Here is a 19441-nt window from a genome sequence, read left to right on the forward strand (position 1 = left end):
AATTTAATCTCTGTACTTTGCTGATATTGCAAAATCCAATATTTAGAAAAGTAATATAACTTTACATGCTATTAGCTAGAAAAAACAGGCTACATAGTATAAATTTCCCTCATAAAATGATCTATCTGTGCAATATCTCAAACTGTAAACTGTAAAAAAAAAAAGAGAAGATAAAATGAAGTGAAATATGTCACACAATTATAATAATCATGCATGATAACCACACCTATGTATTTTTATCAAATAATGTCCAACCTATCATTGGCAACTTGACTCTGCTATTCCGAGCATAATGATGTTACTCCAGACCTGCTTTGAATTTTCTCTTTATACTGTCTTCACTGCAAAATAATGTACCAAACTTCCACAAGTTGTTACTTCCCTACATACTTTGTGCCCATATCTAGCCATTCTTTTACAAATTGTTAATCTTTGTTTGAGAAGAAATTCTGAAATCTTTGCAAAAACGATTACAAGAGGACAATCTTTCAAAACACATGAAATTGAACTTATTGCGTCGCAGGCGCAAGGCCACAATAGCACTAGACAATTTATGCCGAACCTATCATGACCAAGAATCTTTTCAAACTGGCTATTCAGAACCTCTAAATCTAAAAGCATGCACCACTTTTTTCTTGAATAAACCTAAATCCCATTACATCACAAACTCCTCATGTTGAATCCTCGGTTCAGACCTCCCAACAGCTCTTCCAAAAAAATTAAGGTTGTTTTAATGCTCGTAAATTAAAAAATAAAGGACACTAAAGGCTTCAAACATAAAAATAAAGAATTGTAAAGGTCCAAAATGAAACTAATTTGTAACATTCTCATCATCTATGACCGTTTTTATATCATCTTTGGCCCTTCTTTAAAATTCCTGACGTACATTGTGTGTTGTTTGTGAGTCTGTTTTGTATCACTAAAAGAATCATGCCTAGCTGTCCACAAAACTTAATGGCCAATGGTTAACATGACTGAACACAATATTCTACTCCAAAGTAAACTCTACAAAAAAATTGTAATTGAAATAAAAATAATGTTTTTAAAGAGTATTTACAAAAATTAAAGAGCCGTTTTTTAAATAAAGGCTTTTAAAGCTCTAAATCTGTCAAAAAAAAATGAAAGTTACATAAAAATAAAGGTTTTAAAGAATATTTAAAAAAAACGCCGTTTTTTAAATAAAGTGTTTTAAAAGTTTTGAAGGTTTCACTGGGAGGTCTGTTGGTTGTAATATGCAATTTCATTGACTGTGGTTTTCATATGGAGATTAAATTCTTTGTTTTCAAAACAGCAAGTGAACGAAAAAAATCCTATATAATATGTGGGGAACATTTTCAACTGTTCATTACCATTTAGATCTATCTAGGTAGTTAAAAGAAACCCCCGAAAAAAGGACTTACTCATACGCTATTATAAGCTTAATGTTGAGTTACTCTTAACATGTGACACATTTGGAATATTTGCTCAGTTGTAAATATTGTCTGTAAAATTCATTGAACAATTCAATGTTTTGTGGAAATATTTTTTACCTCTGTGGATCAGTTATTAAATATTATTCAGCTCAGTTGACATGCTGACATTCATTCTGCATTGCGAAAATATCAAAAACTTTAAATTATTTGAAAATATTCAACATACAAGTTGCTATGATGATGCAGTTTTAATTTAGAGGTGCAGACAATGATTGTCTAGTATTTTTTGTTAAGGATGCAATCACCTTGGCCTTTGGAATACCCTATTATTAACTTCCTTATTGTATACATTTATTTTTACCATGGTAAGTTTCTGACAAATAACTCTTGTGAGTGAACTTTTTTTTGTCAATCTGGGGTCAAATTCATTCAATGTAATCACCATACCATGACAAAGGTATATAATGAATGCATAGAGTAACTATAGTGTGTACAATTCTATAGTTTGTGCTTTAACAGACTGTATGCAAACTACATAGGGCATGAAGGAGGAAATACAAGTTTCAACTGCTGGTAGTCAGTCTGAGTAAAAGCAATGCAAAGCGATTAGTATACATTTAAACCCTATTTAATGAAATGTGTGAAGGTATATAACTACACAAAAATAAACTAACAGGTGGGCATTTTACAGCAGCTCGCTTGATATAACTAAATATGTGTAATCCTTGCTCTATACATACATATCACGAAACATTTGTATTTATCATATACCTTATAAAAACATAACCTAACTGATAATCCAATAAAAGCATTCAACTTACTCTGACAATTACTCCCACTCCATGTAGCTTGGCAGCCTCCAGTGTCACATTCACCTGTAAATCTGTTACAGCTGCCTTCATTCTCACAGTGGCAATCTTGTAAACAGCCAGCCCCATATTTACCTGGTTCACACTCTGTAAGCAAAACGATATAAGACTTGAGTGTTAGCTCTTTCACACTTTATTAGATTTGGCTCATAGAAATTATTGGTATGATCACAAAAATTGAATGTCTGTGCAAAAGGAGAGAGAACTATAGCAAAACACAATATGATATAATTTCATGATTATAGTATGACTATAGCCATATCCTTTTCAATGGAATAAATATGTGCTATCCCTTAAGGTGTATCAATTTACTTGACAAAAGTTGAATTTTTCAGGATGCAACAAAACTATGTCACAAAGATAATTGAACACAGCTAGATGGAGTAAATTCAACTGTGAATTGAAGAAATCTATCTGTAAAATCCAGCTACTGTACCTGTATTGGTAAAAACAAGACCAGAATTGGGAACAGGTATCAAGACTAAGATTTAAGCTATCATAAGACTCTGCATTTCCCTGAACCAATTTCAACCAACCATTCATATTATCGTATAATAATTTACACTTAAACACTGATACTTTTAAAGGTAGCCAAAAAATTGCTTTAATTTTTGTTTCTTTGAAACTTCCTCTCTGGTTTCCTTTCTTGCAGTGACAATGTCAATGCTTTATACATGTTATAATGATTATATGAATTCTGTTAATATACTCTAAATTTTCTCATCATGTGGTTTTATACTGCACCACTGAGTTGATGCAAAGGAAATGAATTGAATTGAATACTGTTAAAGCACAAAATTGTATATACACGAATAAGTGTACATGCTGAAATACTATGCAGTACACTATACTGCACTTATTTCACATACTGAAACATGTACTGAACTATGAACTATCTGCATGTTAAAAATCAAATTTTACATCCAGATAGCCTAACCTCTAATTTCGACAAATGGTGAAAATTAAAGGTCCAGCTGGGCTGCTGGCTCATAGCACATACGGTCATACTTTCTCAATCTTACTAACATGGCTAACATTTGCAGCCTCTAGATTGGTTGAAAATCACTTCCAAGAACAAAAAAAAAGCATCAACAAAATACTCACCCACTGAACAACTAAGATCTTTGAATCCAGAGTTACATCTGCATCCAAAAGGATCTATTAGACAAAACAGTCTCCCTAGGCAACCATCATCAGTTGCTCTATTTCCAACAGTACACTCAAACTCACAAGAATAGCCAAAATTGTCAGGACCACACCCTAAAAGAAAATATATTTTTGCAGTTTTTATATTCAATGCAAAATTTATCAGCATTTTCAGACTGAAATAAAGAAAACCACAATTGATAGTTTAAAAAATGTATTCCATGTTGTTCCACTGTGTGTCAAGAGAGATCTTAATCAACTCTCATGTTCAACCTGTGACACCACCATGATAATTGTACAGACTACAGGTATACACACATCCCCATGTATAGTTTCCTTGCATAAGTGATTGGAACAGCAGTGTAGAGTTACTTATTCATATACTGCTTCCCTTGATATGAATCATGTGAGACAATGTTGGCTATTTCAGCATATGCTTTGTTTCCAAAAGATGAAATGTAGCTCCTGTTCCTCTCATTCATATCCATATTTCAGGAGCATCTATTTAGTAAAATGTTGCTTGGCTTGTATAGATGTCATTAAATCTAAATGTAGTGGTATTAATGGAGAGCTGACTTTAAACATTGATTAGGGCATAAAAGATGATAAATGAAAGGTGCTACAGTACAAGTTTAAGGACTACAGTAAGTCAATAACAAGATTACCTGAGAACCAAATTTATGTTAAATTTCACCCCCAAAATGGTGAATGGATGGTCTCTTGAGAACACTACTATCAAAAGCTGGGATAAAAACTCCCAAGTTTGTGGATGCTTTTCATAAATATTACAAGCTCTATTACTTAGAGGCAAGATGAGGAATAACCAACATAGTGTTCCACATGGTGATGCAAACAAAACCTCAAAAGAACCTCAAAATGAGAAGTTTACAGACAACTGTACAAACCTGTCAGACAGTTTTGTCCCATGAATCCTGGAGGACAGATACATCTCCCAGTGTCATCATCACAAACTCCTCCATTGTAACAATTATCACAGATACCAGTACATCCTGGTGGACCCCATCTACCAGAGCTACAAGCTGTTAACAGAAAGTAAAACCAGGGAGAACAAAGTGGAGGAAATAATAAAAGGGTGGTAGCATGTGGTATTCCTTGGACGTTCCTTTGGGCGGTGGGGGATGGAGGTGGAGAAGGGAGACAGTTTTGGTTATTTCTTTTGCTTATTGATTCAAAGCAAAATTCATTAAAGGCATGTACAGTCAGAGAACTTCAAACATGCTATTGTCAAATACGTTAACTTTCACATTTCTTTGACTTAATTGTGAAAAAGAAGCAGAACTAGTTTGTGAGACATCATCATTTAAAGACTACGTGTATATTTCAAAATGTGAGACAAGATTCACTCTTCATACATGCAAAAAGTATTCTCCCAATTAGAAAAACTATGGGGGATTTTGCTGGATGTCGGCCGGCTGCAACCTAATAAAATAAACGTTGCTCATATTATTTTTCCAAATTCCTCCAATAAGACATGTGGGAACACATCATATCAACATCAGTCATACCTGGACCCCTCCATGCATATGTTTATTTGACATGGATTGACCCATGTACCTAAAAAATAGTGGTAACAAAGACTAAAATATGTGTTATTTAAGTTGTAAGCACAAGCTTCAAGCACTTTTTAAACCTACCAAGAAATTACAAACTTCTTAAAGGAGAAATCAGTGTTTGAAGTCGTCAACACTGTGTTTTATCCTGTCATGGCAATTTATGCTGTTCATTCACTACTCTGTCAATTATTACTACTATGTCCATTCGCGTTCACACATATTCACTAATTATCGAGTACTTGCCTGAAGAAACATGATTGACATGTTTTTTTTTTTTTCTGCAGCCTTTTTGTATTTAAATTTCCATTAGCCTACTTCATAATTCATGACCGTTTCAAAACAGCCATATAGAACCGCACATACAATAACATGGAATACAACCACAGTAGAGGTATGCAGCACAGTTTATGAGCAGAAAACATTACATTGCCAAACTCAAGGATGGACATAAGTTGCCCAAACCCACAAAGGAATGAAAGCGAGATCATGCAATGTTAGAAGTCTGACGCTCAAAGAGTGACAATCGGAAAGGAAATTATCATATATGGCAATGGTTAAAGATGGCAAAACAGCGGAGCTAATGAGTTTGCAAGATTTCAATGTTAATGTGTGATTGATTTAAGGTAATTTCATAATGGAAGTCAGTTATATTAATGACATGATCAGGAATTAAAAGTAATGTGTGATTGATTCACGGCAATTTTATAATGGCGTGCAGGTTGAAAATGATGCAATATTCCAATTTTAAGCTTCAGCAGAAAAAAATACATAGCATTATGATACTTGAGTCACACTTATGATTTGACATGCAAGACAATTTAATGTGTTTTTCTGAGTTTTTCCTGTGTTTTAAGACTAACAACAGGATTTATGTAATTGTTACCACATGGATAGCTACACATAACAAATAGTGCAACCAAGCTGCAATGTGGATATCAGTTTGTTTAACAAATTATCGGACTTCAACCAGTGTTGATGACAATTACATGATATGCTTTGTCCTCAACCAAACAAAAGGTGGATGACAAAATACAAAAGAGCATGATATCCAAAAATATTCCAAGGCTCAATTTTAGTTGGCTCTGTACATGCTCATATGAAACCTTTCCGTGGGATATAGATACGCAGTGGCATTCCAAAGGGGTCAAGTGCTCTCCCAATGTTTGGACACCCTCAATGATTAAAGCTTGCCATTTTAAAAAAGAAGGATTTTATAGATTAAGTAATAACTATAATTTAGCTATGTCTAACTCCCAAATGCTGCTGTAAGTACTGAAAATGATGACATTGTCATTACCTGCATTCCCCCCTCAGCCCCTCCCCCCACCAACATACACACATGCACTCATATGTTGCTCTAATTTTGCTTTAATTGCCACCTCTTCTTCCACCCCCGTTCTTCCCAATATCTTATGAAGCCACTGCAACTACACTACTGTACATATGATGCAGAATATATATCCGAATCAATGTTATATCAGTAACATAATACTCATTTAGAATCATAATCAGCCTTCTCAATTTGACAAATGCATACAGGGTATAAAATCTGGCAATATATATCCTCAAAGTCAAGCTTTTGTTTAAGTTTAAAGTTTAATATGAAAGATTTGTAGTATAAGCCTAAGTAAATACAATTTCTGGTGGTTTGCTTACCACAGTCAGTCTACTGAATGAAATGCACTACAGCTACCCTGGAATTTGAAAATTTGAAAATGATCATATTTGTGCAGGGGCGTCAATCCCAATAGAAAAGTTGGTGGGACATAAATGATTGACCATGGATAAAACTGAAGGAGTGTGCGCCTAGCACACACTGCGATCACCTTGGTGCAAATCCGTTGTTGGGTGGTGTCCAGGGGCTTGCCCAAAGGCCTCTGATGTTGTCCAGGGGTGAAGCTCTAGCAAGGGGCCCAGGGGGCAGACCCACATCTAGAAACCTTCAAGTTTGCCCCTGTTTGATCCCTGAATTGATATGTGAGTCATGTCTCAACAATACTCACATCTGACAAAAGATTATACTTTAACAAATAAGAAAGACTTATCTAATTAAAGTACAGGTATAACTTAGGGCCTTTATAATGAAAATTGAAACTAAAACAAAAAATGGAAGCATTCTTAAACTTTGCACACACTTATAACATCATCTTGTTATACAGATGGTATCTTAAATACATTTAAACAGCACTATTGGGTATCTGGGCACATTCAATTGATCGGAAACATTACAACCTTATAAAATGAAGATACTTATAATGTATAATCTCTATGTATAATCTCTAGCAGTTGGGGAAGATATTTAGCATGCTAGGGTATTCTCATGGTAGTTGTAGCTTATATGCTGAGGGGAAGCCAATTGGGGAAGTTAGGTGTAAATTAATTGTTATGATTGTGAATTATCATTCTTTATTTGACATGCCAAATGGAACCTCATGTGGGGGGGGGGTAGGGAGAGGGCAAATGAGCAGGCCTACTTTCATTAGGAAATGTAAATCTCAGGGGGGGGGGTAGCTGCCCCTCTCCCCCTTCATGCCCTATGAACTTAATCACAAGTAAATATTCTGTCAATATGTGTATGAAAGTACTAAACATGTTGAACAGATGAGATAGCAAAATGTTTGAGCTCCCTTTATGAGATATATAAGTCATTATGAGCCTGCTAACCCTAGCGCATACATTATGTAGTCACTACACCTGGGAGGACATTTAACATTGTGTCCCCCAACCTTCAGAAAGTGGGGAGGTGTCCCCCTGGCCCCACTCCATTGATTACACCCCTGAGAATGTGGGTAACTAGCAAAACTTGAAAGCGGTTTGGGAAACGATGAGCAGTTAGGCGATAAGGCATAAAGCCCATCGTTCACTAACATGATTTTTCTTTATTTTACCTTTAACGCTTTTGTTGAACATCGACCTGAGTAACAATGCCAAGCACATATTTTGGTTGTACTTGACATTCCTATTATACCTGTGTAGGTTGTTAGTCAAGTCAGTGCTTCTCCTTTGCGTTATATAGCAGATAATCATCAATTGTTTCATTTTGAAGATCTCCCAAGATACTGTCAACGGGCACTTTCATACCAAGTTTGGAGAATATTGGACCAGCTGTTTATGAAGGTTTGTGACACAAATTTGCATAAAATTATTCCTTTGACCTGTAACCCCATGACTAAAATATTTGATAGAACTTGAAATACACATACATGTGACGGTTGCATGTCAATGCAATTTTCCCACTTGGATCTATTATTAAAGAAACTTTTCACTTTTCCCTTAATTTGACTCAATTTGCTCTCAGAGGCATATAGTGTATGCAAGTTCCCATCATAAGACAAATACTACCTACCAAGCTTGAAGAAATCAGTCCGGCTGTTTGATAATTCTACTGGCAGATGTCACAATATCACACAAAAACAGATGGCCAACCTTTGACCCTATTCCAGAAAATGGAGTTCAGGTCATACCTCAGTCACCATATCATGGGTCACCCCTCAAGACTTGCTACTCCTGAACATAAACTTTTATCATAGCTGTATAGCACCTGAGATACAACATGTCATACTCCCTAGATACATAGAAACAATTAAGGGATGAGGTAAGAAAGAAAAAAGACTCCATCTAATATCCATTCATAAACTTTAGTTTAACTTATTTCTATAGTCTTCAAACATGTGCAAAATCAACTAAATTTTCAAAACTTTTCACTCATTCTACCTTCAAAAAAGATCACTAGAGCCATGTGGATTAAGGCTTTTCAGATCAATACATAGCTGCCATGAATACATTAGTTACACTCGTTCACTGTTGCTGGGTGAAAATCAAACATTATACCACCACTCATATACTCAATACAGTAAGTATAGGAAATATATTATTCTTACCACGGACAATCAATCTATTCAATCCATGGCGAGCTTCATTTCTTCGAGTGCTAATATGACACTCATAGAGACCATTATCATCAGTAGCAGCTTCTCTGTTTATGATGATATCTTCAGTTGTAGCAACTGAATCTGAACCATTGATTCTCCAGTGGTACGGAGGCATACCAGACCAATGCATGTCTATGACGACCCCAGTATCTCCTGCATTAACAGTCTGAGTAAACTGTCCATTGACTGGAACAACATAAGCTGTAAATGAAAAAGATCTGACGATTCATATACCTGACAATTTCTACATTTTCTGGTTTGTGTACATTTATATATATGCTATAGTATTCTGTGTTACAAATTTTATGTCATAACAGATTGGTCGTAATCATGTTTCAGATTCATTTCATGTTTACATGTACAGTAATACAATAATTATCAGGAAATTGGCAGCAAACCAAACAAAGTTAAAGGAGAATTAAATCCTAGGGTATTGTAGTGCTCACATTTTTCATAATAAATCATAGTAATAGCTAGTCAGAAAGACTTTCACCTGTATTTTCCAATTATATTTCTATGTTCATTATATATGTGATGGTCCATTAGTCTGTTACCTTTCAATAACCAGGGCAAATCAAAAGGGATGTTAGTGAGCGATATATATAGTGTTTTCAAGAAAAAGAAGTAGTCCACTTACAGCAAAATGAAATTAAGAAATGTGAAACAAAGAAAATATTCTAATTAAGAATGTCTTAAAAATACTTTACACAACTGAAAACAAATAACCAAGAATACATTGACAAAATATGGCAACCAAAATGGTTTCTACGATGAATATCTTCTTTCATCATATCAGGGAATAATTTAAATGGTATCGCATCAAAATGCTATTGAACAAAATTTGAGGGGAAATTCAAGTGATACACAAAATGTGAACAGCAGTCTTTGTACACAAGAACACTTGAATATTATACACAAGATTCAGAGCATTCAAAACTAGAACACAAACTTTGAACACTGAATTATTCCCTGCATATTAACAACTGTTATTACTACTGTCTGCAGTGACTCACAGGCTCACTTCAATTGGACATAAACTTATTTTTAGAAGCCCTCCATGTCCACGGATTGTTTGGAAAAAGAAGATATTGATACTTTTGGATTTAGAATTGTATTGTTGGAACCAGAAATAAGGAGAAACATTAAAGAGAACAGACAGAAATAAGGAGAAACATTAAAGAGAATAGAGAGAAATACTCATAAAGGGTTCACCTCTGTCAATGGTTGCATTGACTCTGTACATAACATATATGTACTACTGTGGACACTGTTTAAAATGCTAAGATGACTTTGACGGTGGCTTCCCAATAAGACAGAATATCAGTTGTGTTTAATAGCAGCCACGGAAATTATTTTATAATTTGTGGAGTATTTAAGGTTCAAGGAAGTGGATCTACTGTATTAGTACTGGCTAATTATGACAAACAGGCAAGCTTTTACCTTGCATAGCCTGACTGTAGCAGTTAGTTATAAATGTGGTTCACTTAAATGTCACTTTTGTAGCACTCTCAGTATTGAAGGAAATTTAGGACACTTTCATAGTGCACTTGAAAAATAATTTTAAATGTTAGATATTAGAATACTATTCTGTACTTACGTTTCATGCAAACCCTAGGGTTAAATTCTCCATTAAAACAAATAGTCATGTTGCAGCTCAGTAAGTACAGTAGCAGCCACCTTCGTGGATCAGTATTGTACCACCATATATGGCACCCTATGTTGGTAAAATATTCTTCATATTATGGATAAAACACTTTAAAGATACAGTTGTGATTAATCCAAATATTCTTTGCTTAAATTATCTAGAGACTTAGTCTATTATCTAAGAGGCAATAGCCAACTTGTTTTACACAAGATCTTGAACCTTTAACTAAGATTAACTTATTATAGATTAACTAAGAATTCTCAGAAATGCACCACCGGCTTATGCTGTACTAATGTTGCAACCAACATTCCTGCACTACAATGACTACAAAGGACTTGTGATATCTTGTGAATGTCAAATGAGACCAAATGAGACGCTTCAGCTCTGTTACATGATGTTAATAAACAGTTAATATGATGATTCAAAACTGCCTTGGCGACTAAGCTTTAAAGGAAGATAACAATTTTTTTCTACTGTATATATATCACCTGCGAGCAGAAAACATTTTGAGTATTCACGTTCTGATAAAACTAATTTTTAATGAAACACCTAAGAGACTGTAACTAGGCCATTTTAGTTGTTCTTATATTCTGGACATTAATGTTAATGAACAGAATAAATGACACACCAGTTGTCAAATTCCGACTGAAACGAAGCCATGTGTGCAAATAGTGTCAAAATAATTATTAGATTGCTGACTTTCATACACTGTAGCCAAAAATCCTGAAGTGATAGTTTGTGGTACTGTTTGTTGGATAAGGGGGTTGTTACTGCAATAATTTGCTTAAAGACAAGAAAGACTTTCAGTGATTCCTCTTTCTAAGATTATTTTGGCTTTAAATTCACTATGATGGTATTTCTGAAAGTGGGACAGCAACCAAGGGTGCATGTGGGTCATATTCCACCCATTTTAATCTCCGCCCCTCAATCCAGATCCCCAGTTGATTCTTGTGAAAAAAAAACAAAGTTTCACCACCTGGCAGACCCCCTATTGTACAAGATTGTCTACTTTGATGACCCCAGGGTAGGCAGCATCCCACCTTGCAAAGGTTCAGGCCCTTCCTTAATCAGTAGGGAAAAAATTATCCCCCCCCCGTCTCTATAAACACACACTTGAGGTTATATACTCAATTCTGAACTCCCAAACGTTAAACTGGCCTACAGTAAGTCTATCTTCCTCTTTTCAAGGGGCAATTTTTGTGCTTGAACATTTATAGACAAATTAATGCTAGGCCTATATCTGAAAAGGCTACAACTTCCAGAGGCTTTTGCCTCATAACCCTCATCACTTTCCAGTCCAGTGTTACTTACATTACAGTGTTTCCTCTATCTGATTGGTTTATTTGAGCCAATAAATCACTTTATTCACCTGTGATACTGTTATCACTCTGTTCAATTTTGTTTTTATCTGACCCACCTTCCTGTAAAATTCTTCAAAAGTCCCTCGGGTTGTCTATGTGGGTAGATGATTCAGATTTAATTTAAATCGTAAAAATATTGGAAATCTGCAGAATAAAAATATACTGTATTGGTTGACTTAATCAAAATTATATAAAAATTCTTCAATATGGCAGGGGTAATGTCAAGATTGCACATTTATGGTGTTGAATTTCTAAAGGTGTGATTATAAAGGTGTACAGGAAATTTAGAAGTATACCCCCATCACTTTCCAGTCCAGTGTTACTTACATTACAGTATTTCATAATAATTCCTCTATCTCATTGGTATATATTTGAGCTAATAAATCACTGTAAGTACCTTCCCCCACCCTAACCTACCCCCATCAGAAACAGTTCAGTCTTATACACCTGTGATAGAGGGCGTGAAAGCCAATTGGCTAAGGCGTCGGACTCGTGATCATTGGGCGCAGTATATAACTGCTGCCGACTGGAGGGATTCTCTCTGGGACAGGTCACATTGACCTGCAGGGGAAATATATTTATTTATGTACCCATTTAATGAAATTTTATGTAGAGTAATGAAAGTGATGAAAAGTGACTGTAAGTGAAGCGGTTCTACATTTGACTTTCAAAGTTTCCATGGCAACTTTCTGAGATTCTATCAATCTGTGCAGAGTGTTTATTACAAATTCTGCACATTTCGCAAGTTAGCAAGTTACTAGAAAGTTACTAAAAAGTTCATTGACCATGCATCTGAACTTGGGAAACCCAATTGAATGCCACGAACGCTCCCACGAAACGGCAATTTAGTATTGCTACATGATTTATAAGCAGTTGAATTAACAAATAAACTAAATTGATCTAACAAATTTTGTTTGAGCAAGTTTTGTCGTACAATATACAGTATATCCACATTAAACGATGGAAATCCATGTATACAAAGGACTCATACAGTCTACAGCATTGGCCTACTGCTGGTACTGTGCATATGAAGTACTGACGTATGGCAACTCATCGTTGGATATGCTTAGCACACGAAATCAAAAATACACAGTAGAGCTCTTGCATGTGTGATCAGGCTATAGTGAGAGTGATTTTCGATGAATAATGCGTAGTTTGAGATGTCCATGTTTGATTTATATTTGCTATACAATACATTTAATTGTGCTTAGTAGACATGCTGAGCAACAACACTCACACAAAAAGACATAATTGTTGTTTGTTCAGGCTTCGTCATCGACACTGGTAACTGAGTATGTTATCAACTTTGAACACAATTGAGTGTTTCTTTAGTTTATTCTGATATGTGGGTGTTATAAACAGTTATATGTTTAGTAGTATTTTTGTTTACTGTAGTTAAATGTAGACAATGATGTGTACGAATTCGGTCAAACCATCCAGAGTGCTCGAAGCTTGAATGGGAGATACTGTATTGTATTGGCAGATAATGCACAGCTGGTGCTAATGAGAATGGCTTCCAGATGAACCTATTGACAGCTCTCGCGAACACACCGTGCCTCTGCAAGATCACTTATCAATGCATAAGTTTCCATATTTCTCTATAGTATAGTACCTTTTTTAGTTCACTGCTATATTACTGTATTTATGGAAACTAATTTTGCCCCATATTTTTTAACTGATTCCATCAATGTATTGCTTCTGCACTCCATGAATTTGCTATGATGCTATACATGAGTGTGATCTATCTGTGGTGTTTAATTTAGACTTGTTTTAATATGTTGTTTAATTATTGTAGGGTATGTATACACAAACACTTCTATACAGAGGATAGAAACAAATTCATTGTTACAAAAACGCAGTTAATTTTTGAGCAGATTTTGTATATTTTAGCTTAAATTTATTAAACTCACCATTAGCATGCAGGAAGATAGTCATGATGGTAGTATCCTCTCTATCAACTTTCATTGCTTTACAATTGAAAACACCAAATGCATTGTTGACAGTACTGGTAATGGAAACAGAATATCCAGCTGTGTCTGCAGGAAGGTCTGAGATCATGGTACTACTCACTGTGGGGACAGGATGATCATTGGTACTAGTTCTTGTGTTATAAGCTCTACTTGAAGTCACAGCTGCATCATCATCTCCTGCTTCAAGATAACACTCAAAGTGAGGAAGAGGCTGAGTAGAAACAGATCCAGCATCTTTTGACTTGAATGACATCACAGTCATCTGAACCTTATCTGAAAAAATAACAATATTATCATTATGAAATGTTAATCGCAGATATCTCTATATATTCAGATTCTTCTTAACACAGAAAGATCACACTGAGTTTTCATCCATGTACTTGTACATATTGCTTACCTTGTACATTTGTCATGCTGGATGTAACTTAAGGTTTCCAAATGCAAATATAATAAATGATTTTAACAGTAGCGAAACCAGACCTCTTCATCTGGAGGGGGAGGGGGAAAAGGGCAAGGGAGAGGGAGAGGCAATTTCCACACTTTGTGTGAAAACTCTCCTAAGTCTCTCCCATGTCTTTCTCCAAATTTTCCCGCTCAACGGCTCAAGGTCCCCCCTTTTCTCTTTTCTCTCACTGTTTTTTTTTTGGAGGGGTGACCACCCCATTGCCTGCAACCCGCCCCCCCCCCTGGTATGAGAAAGTCACAATACTCTTAGCTGCTATGTGTGCTCTGTTCTCATGCTGCCTATAGGTGTATACTTCATAATAATTGAAAAAAAAATTCTGCCTAATCAACTTTAGAATTCGTATAAACTTAACAAATAAAATATGCTATACCCTGTAGCGATGGGATTTTGACAATTTTGTTCAGTTTTCGTCCTTTCAATTGTTTTGTTTAAAGTTCTCGTATTGGTCTGGACTATTTTTTCAACAGTACAGTATTAAGTTATTTCATGTCTATGGTTTATAATTATGATTTAAATAAATTTGTAGTACTGTAGCTCAGTTTCATCAACTATGGCTTCGTTCATTCAGCCACTACAAAACTGTCTGTCCAGCACCATAGTCCATCTGTTTTATTAAATTTATCGGCGTAATTCTTTATAGTTGTTGGAAACAATATTTCAGGATCAAGTGTAAAAGTATACTAAGATAAGAGTTTTGCACACGTTTCAAAGCTAGTAACATTGCACTGTTAATTAATGCAAGTCTTTTCCACTAAAATATCACTGGAATCAGTAGGTGATCAACACATCTTGCACAGACAAATTTCATTTGTTTAGCAACAAGTGATTGCAAATGTTATTGATTTAACAAGCTGATATTTTGCACATTAAAAATGGAAAGAAATTTTGAAAAACTTTGTAGCTTTCTTGCCACCTACGTACAGTATGGAATTTGTTATAGGAACTATTTGTACTTGGACACAAGACTGGCTGTGACAAATTCCTCCAAAGGAAGATCAGCAGGGCTAATTTTTAAGGATTTTTTTCTGTAAGCCCCCCTTGGACAACTAGGCCTTTTGGTTGTCTGAACAGCAAATTGGGTCTGAAAAACTAACATTGACCAGTATATGTTACTGTTGAATGTACACTTAGAAGGAGAGATGTGTATAGTAGGTTAGTGAACAGAACACCATTTTTGGGGTGATAGAATTCGTAATTTTAACCACATGGGCATATTTTCAATGGGATCTGACTTTATTGTTAACTGTAACTAGATGTCCCTCGGAAAAGACCTATATAGCTGATTTTGGTTGTCCGAACAGAAACTTTGGTCATCTCGGACTACCAGTTTACATTTACCCTGACGAGTCTACACTCTAGTTTCTAAACAAGCTACTTTCATAATTTCTCAATCGGTCAAATACTTTAACATTATTTACTGAAGGTCACTTACAATGCACAGAATAACAGTAGATTCAGTCACAGAATACTCAAATTTGAATGGACTGGAAGACAACGTCACATATTTGAATGATTCACCATAGTAGTGTAATAGTCTCTTAGTAGGACTTCCCAACCATCAGTACAGTAATCCTATACAAACTTACACTTCAAGACAGGAAATTACACTTGTTAAATTTAATGTTTATAAAATATAAAACGTATAATGAATAAACGCCATCTAGAGAAAAAGTGTAATTCGCATGCATGTAAACTGTGTATATTGCAGTTATAATCGCATTTTGTTTTCTTCTAAAAGTATGGTAGTGTAAATTAAGAGGGTTAGATTTAAAGATATGGAAATATGTACAATTTACACATAGTTAAATATATTGTATACTGTCCTCAGTCTTTTAGATTATTCTTGGTAACAATGGCTGTCTCAAAGACTCATACGATATTCACAGATCTCTATAACAATCATGACACTAAATATACCTTGAAAAGTAACTCATTAATATATATTCATATATTAAAGGGACTGTATCAAGATAGCATGTGCAAATGTAGACTCTACACTACAGCAAATTACCTGGAAACGTGACTGGGTGTGCCCTAGTTGGCAGGGTCAGGTAATGAAATCCTCAAGAAATAAGAACTTTTCATCTATTTTCTATCCTCAAGTCACTTCAGGTTTGTTACTATGCAGGATTCTGTGTCTGGGACACAATCTTTTAGCTTTTTGCTTGCGTCCTGCTGACACATACTATGTATTTTTTTCGGGAAACCCCAATTACACACACTCACAAATAGGCCCATTGATATCCATATAGGGTCTGTTCACGTTAAAGCGCCCAATTTGGTTGCCTGAGGTACCAAATTTTCAAATTACAGTAAAGAACTTCTATTCTAAGTAAATAACATAACTAATATCTGCAATTTATGAATCAGAATTGACCAGAGCTTAAACTATTCTGGAAATTATATTCAAGATGGTTGAAAGTGTGACAATCTATAAATTTTCCAAAATTTGTTCTTTTTGTAATGGTGGTGTGTCATTCCATTGCTGCTACATTTGGGAATTCTGTTTTTATTTTCTTTATTAACACAAAATTTGCTATTGTAAGACCAGTTTTCAATGATATCGATGATGTTTTTTAAAAAATATTCGAGTATCGTTAGAAAATATTCAATTTTTCCTGAAATAAAGTTAAAAAAGTTTTTCTTTAAAGAACAAAATTGAAATTAATAGTAACAATTATACCATAAAATTAAACCACAACATAAGCACATATATTAACCAAAAGCTGAAAATTCTGGGTCATGTCCTCTCAGAATTTTTTTTTTCTTGACTCTTGTTTCGGACATCACCCCTCCAAAATGATCTTGTTTCGGACATCACCCACCAATGGTTTACCTAATATATTAAACCTAATATTTAGTAATAAACCAAATGATGTTCATTTCATGGCAATAATGAATAGAAAAGCATTTTAGTAAGTTGTTACCTGTACCAAAAGAGATCTATGGACCCTTCCTAGGTTCCAAGTTCAAAACAAAGAAAAGGGATACAAGTGATCCAAGTGATCAACAAGACAATTATTAAACGAAGGCCATGCTTGTTAATACTTAGCAATATATATCAGTACATCACGATATGTGATGATAACAAACAGCATCAAATTCATTTGATATAATGAAAATTGCCAACACTTGTTTTATAGATTTGCATAAGACTGTCTTGGACTATGTTTCGGACATCACCACAACTGTATTAGGACATCACTGTAATGTTTTCTACACAACGCATATCATATCAAAAGTTAAATTTGTAACAAAGGGGTCTTTGTTGTTGACAAGCTACCTACAAGGTATTATGACAGTTTTGAACTTATTATAGTTCAAATCCTCAGTGTTTATTACAAGTTACTTTATGAGCGTTTCGGACATCACTGAATGTTTCGGACATCACCTTGGAAAAATGTTCACAAAGCTGCATAACAATAATACATATTTCAGCAGGTAACAACAATATGAAGTAATATTTTTGCTATTCAAACCTGTTCAAGCAACAAAAGTCTGCTTCAATATAGACACAACAGTCAGACAGTACAGTACTTAGCAGATTTACACTAGATATTATGAATTTTTGAGGGAATGCAGTTTATTAAAACACCATAGACTGGGAAATCAACCAGGTGTACTGAAAAATAATGGCACTGTAAATTCTTGGGAAAACAAATGCCCTGAGGCACATAATTCAAATTGAACATCTGGACAGAGCCGATAGGTGAAAAGATAGGTGATAAGTGAAAATCTGAAGGCTTGGTGTAAATGATAACCCCATTTAATGTTAATGAATTATCACTGTTTACTGCATACTCAATTCATACATATCCAGAATACACACATTTAGTTTAGATCTTCCTGCAAGCAGGACCTCGCGAAGAAGCCATCATTGGCTTATCAAAGCCGCAAGCTGACCGAAGTCAGTCTCTTAGATTCATTTTTAGCGACCATGATTATGAATTGTCAATTGTCAACAACTCTGTAACTGGACGACATACATTAATCTTGGAGTGACACAAACTCGGGACCTTATGATTGAAAGGCACCGGCGTTAACCGCTGCGCAAACACTCCATAACACTCCACATAGTGACCATTCATTGATCACCACTGGCATAAAGTTAATCTCTGCTTCACCACATTCGTTACTGTACCTGTCCAGCATACCATTTGCATTGGCAAGCGTTCACCAACACTTCCCAGACATCAACTTATACATTATTTTGCAGAAAATGGTATTATTATTGACTGCAAAGAATTTTTTCCCCAAAAGGGTTATAGAATTCTTTTTATCTTTTACGGTTTCCACATTTCCATCACTACCTAGATGAAGTCTGCAATAATTGAAACAAACAGCAAATATTTACCATTTAATAAATATACAGATGTACACAGGAGACATCCCTACATAGCTAATTTGGCACCCACCTGTTGTAGCTAGTATCATTGAGTCTACTATTTAAACAATTTTCAGAAGGGAGGTATCATAACCTAAACTCCACTAGAATGCTTGGTCCTATTTTGTAATGTCAGCAATAACAACTATTTTGCACCCCTTCAAATGGTACCCACCCGCTCCCACCCCCTCCCCATGCACCTTTGAGCTGGATCTGCCAATGTTGAAGATTGCTTCCACTGGCCCAGCTAAGCAACAGTACTTTGCCAATACGAGTAACTACTATAAGTACTAGTTTAAATATCCTTCTTTATTGAGATTCATCATTATGCCTTGGCAATTATGATGTGAAAAACAAGTATTCATGGTTTGTACAAATACTCCTTGTCACATATGAATTAAATGATTTACTTTGTAAGATTGTTATTATTTAAGCTTATGGCCTAAACTTACATTTAAGTATAGGGCTTAGATGTTATGGTATACAGCAGCTCAGCAAATTGTTCAGCTTTATCCTTAAGTTTCATCATGATAAATATCTGTATACTGTACATATCACTAAAGATCTGAAGTCTCAGTGAAGCAACTCGGAATGAAAACATGGTCATGCATGCATGATGCACCACTCTGTGTATATTACTACTGTTGACACCATCGAGTAAACCTGGAGGTTTCATCACACA

At 35.1% G+C, this 19441-nt stretch overlaps 2 protein-coding genes across 3 annotated transcripts in view; both read right to left on the reverse strand.

Annotated features, from left to right (window-relative positions):
• Window positions 1–19441, reverse strand: part of LOC139984175 (uncharacterized) — a 260085-nt gene that overhangs the window by 69540 nt on the left and 171104 nt on the right. The gene's annotated exons all lie outside the window — the stretch shown is intronic.
• Window positions 1–19441, reverse strand: part of LOC139984187 (uncharacterized) — a 62538-nt gene that overhangs the window by 38987 nt on the left and 4110 nt on the right. For both annotated transcript variants that reach the window (XM_071997983.1, XM_071997975.1), the window contains exons 2-6: window positions 13850–14182; window positions 8883–9134; window positions 4333–4467; window positions 3386–3541; window positions 2234–2368 (exon numbers count right to left, since the gene is read on the reverse strand). In XM_071997983.1, coding sequence (XP_071854084.1) covers window positions 2234–2368; window positions 3386–3541; window positions 4333–4467; window positions 8883–9134; window positions 13850–14171 — 1000 coding nt within the window. In that variant the 5' untranslated portion in view covers window positions 14172–14182. The remainder of the gene's footprint in view (window positions 1–2233; window positions 2369–3385; window positions 3542–4332; window positions 4468–8882; window positions 9135–13849; window positions 14183–19441) is intronic.

Source organism: Apostichopus japonicus, chromosome 2, assembly GCF_037975245.1.
Source record: "Apostichopus japonicus isolate 1M-3 chromosome 2, ASM3797524v1, whole genome shotgun sequence".
NCBI classification, from domain to species: Eukaryota; Metazoa; Echinodermata; class Holothuroidea; order Aspidochirotida; family Stichopodidae; genus Apostichopus; species Apostichopus japonicus.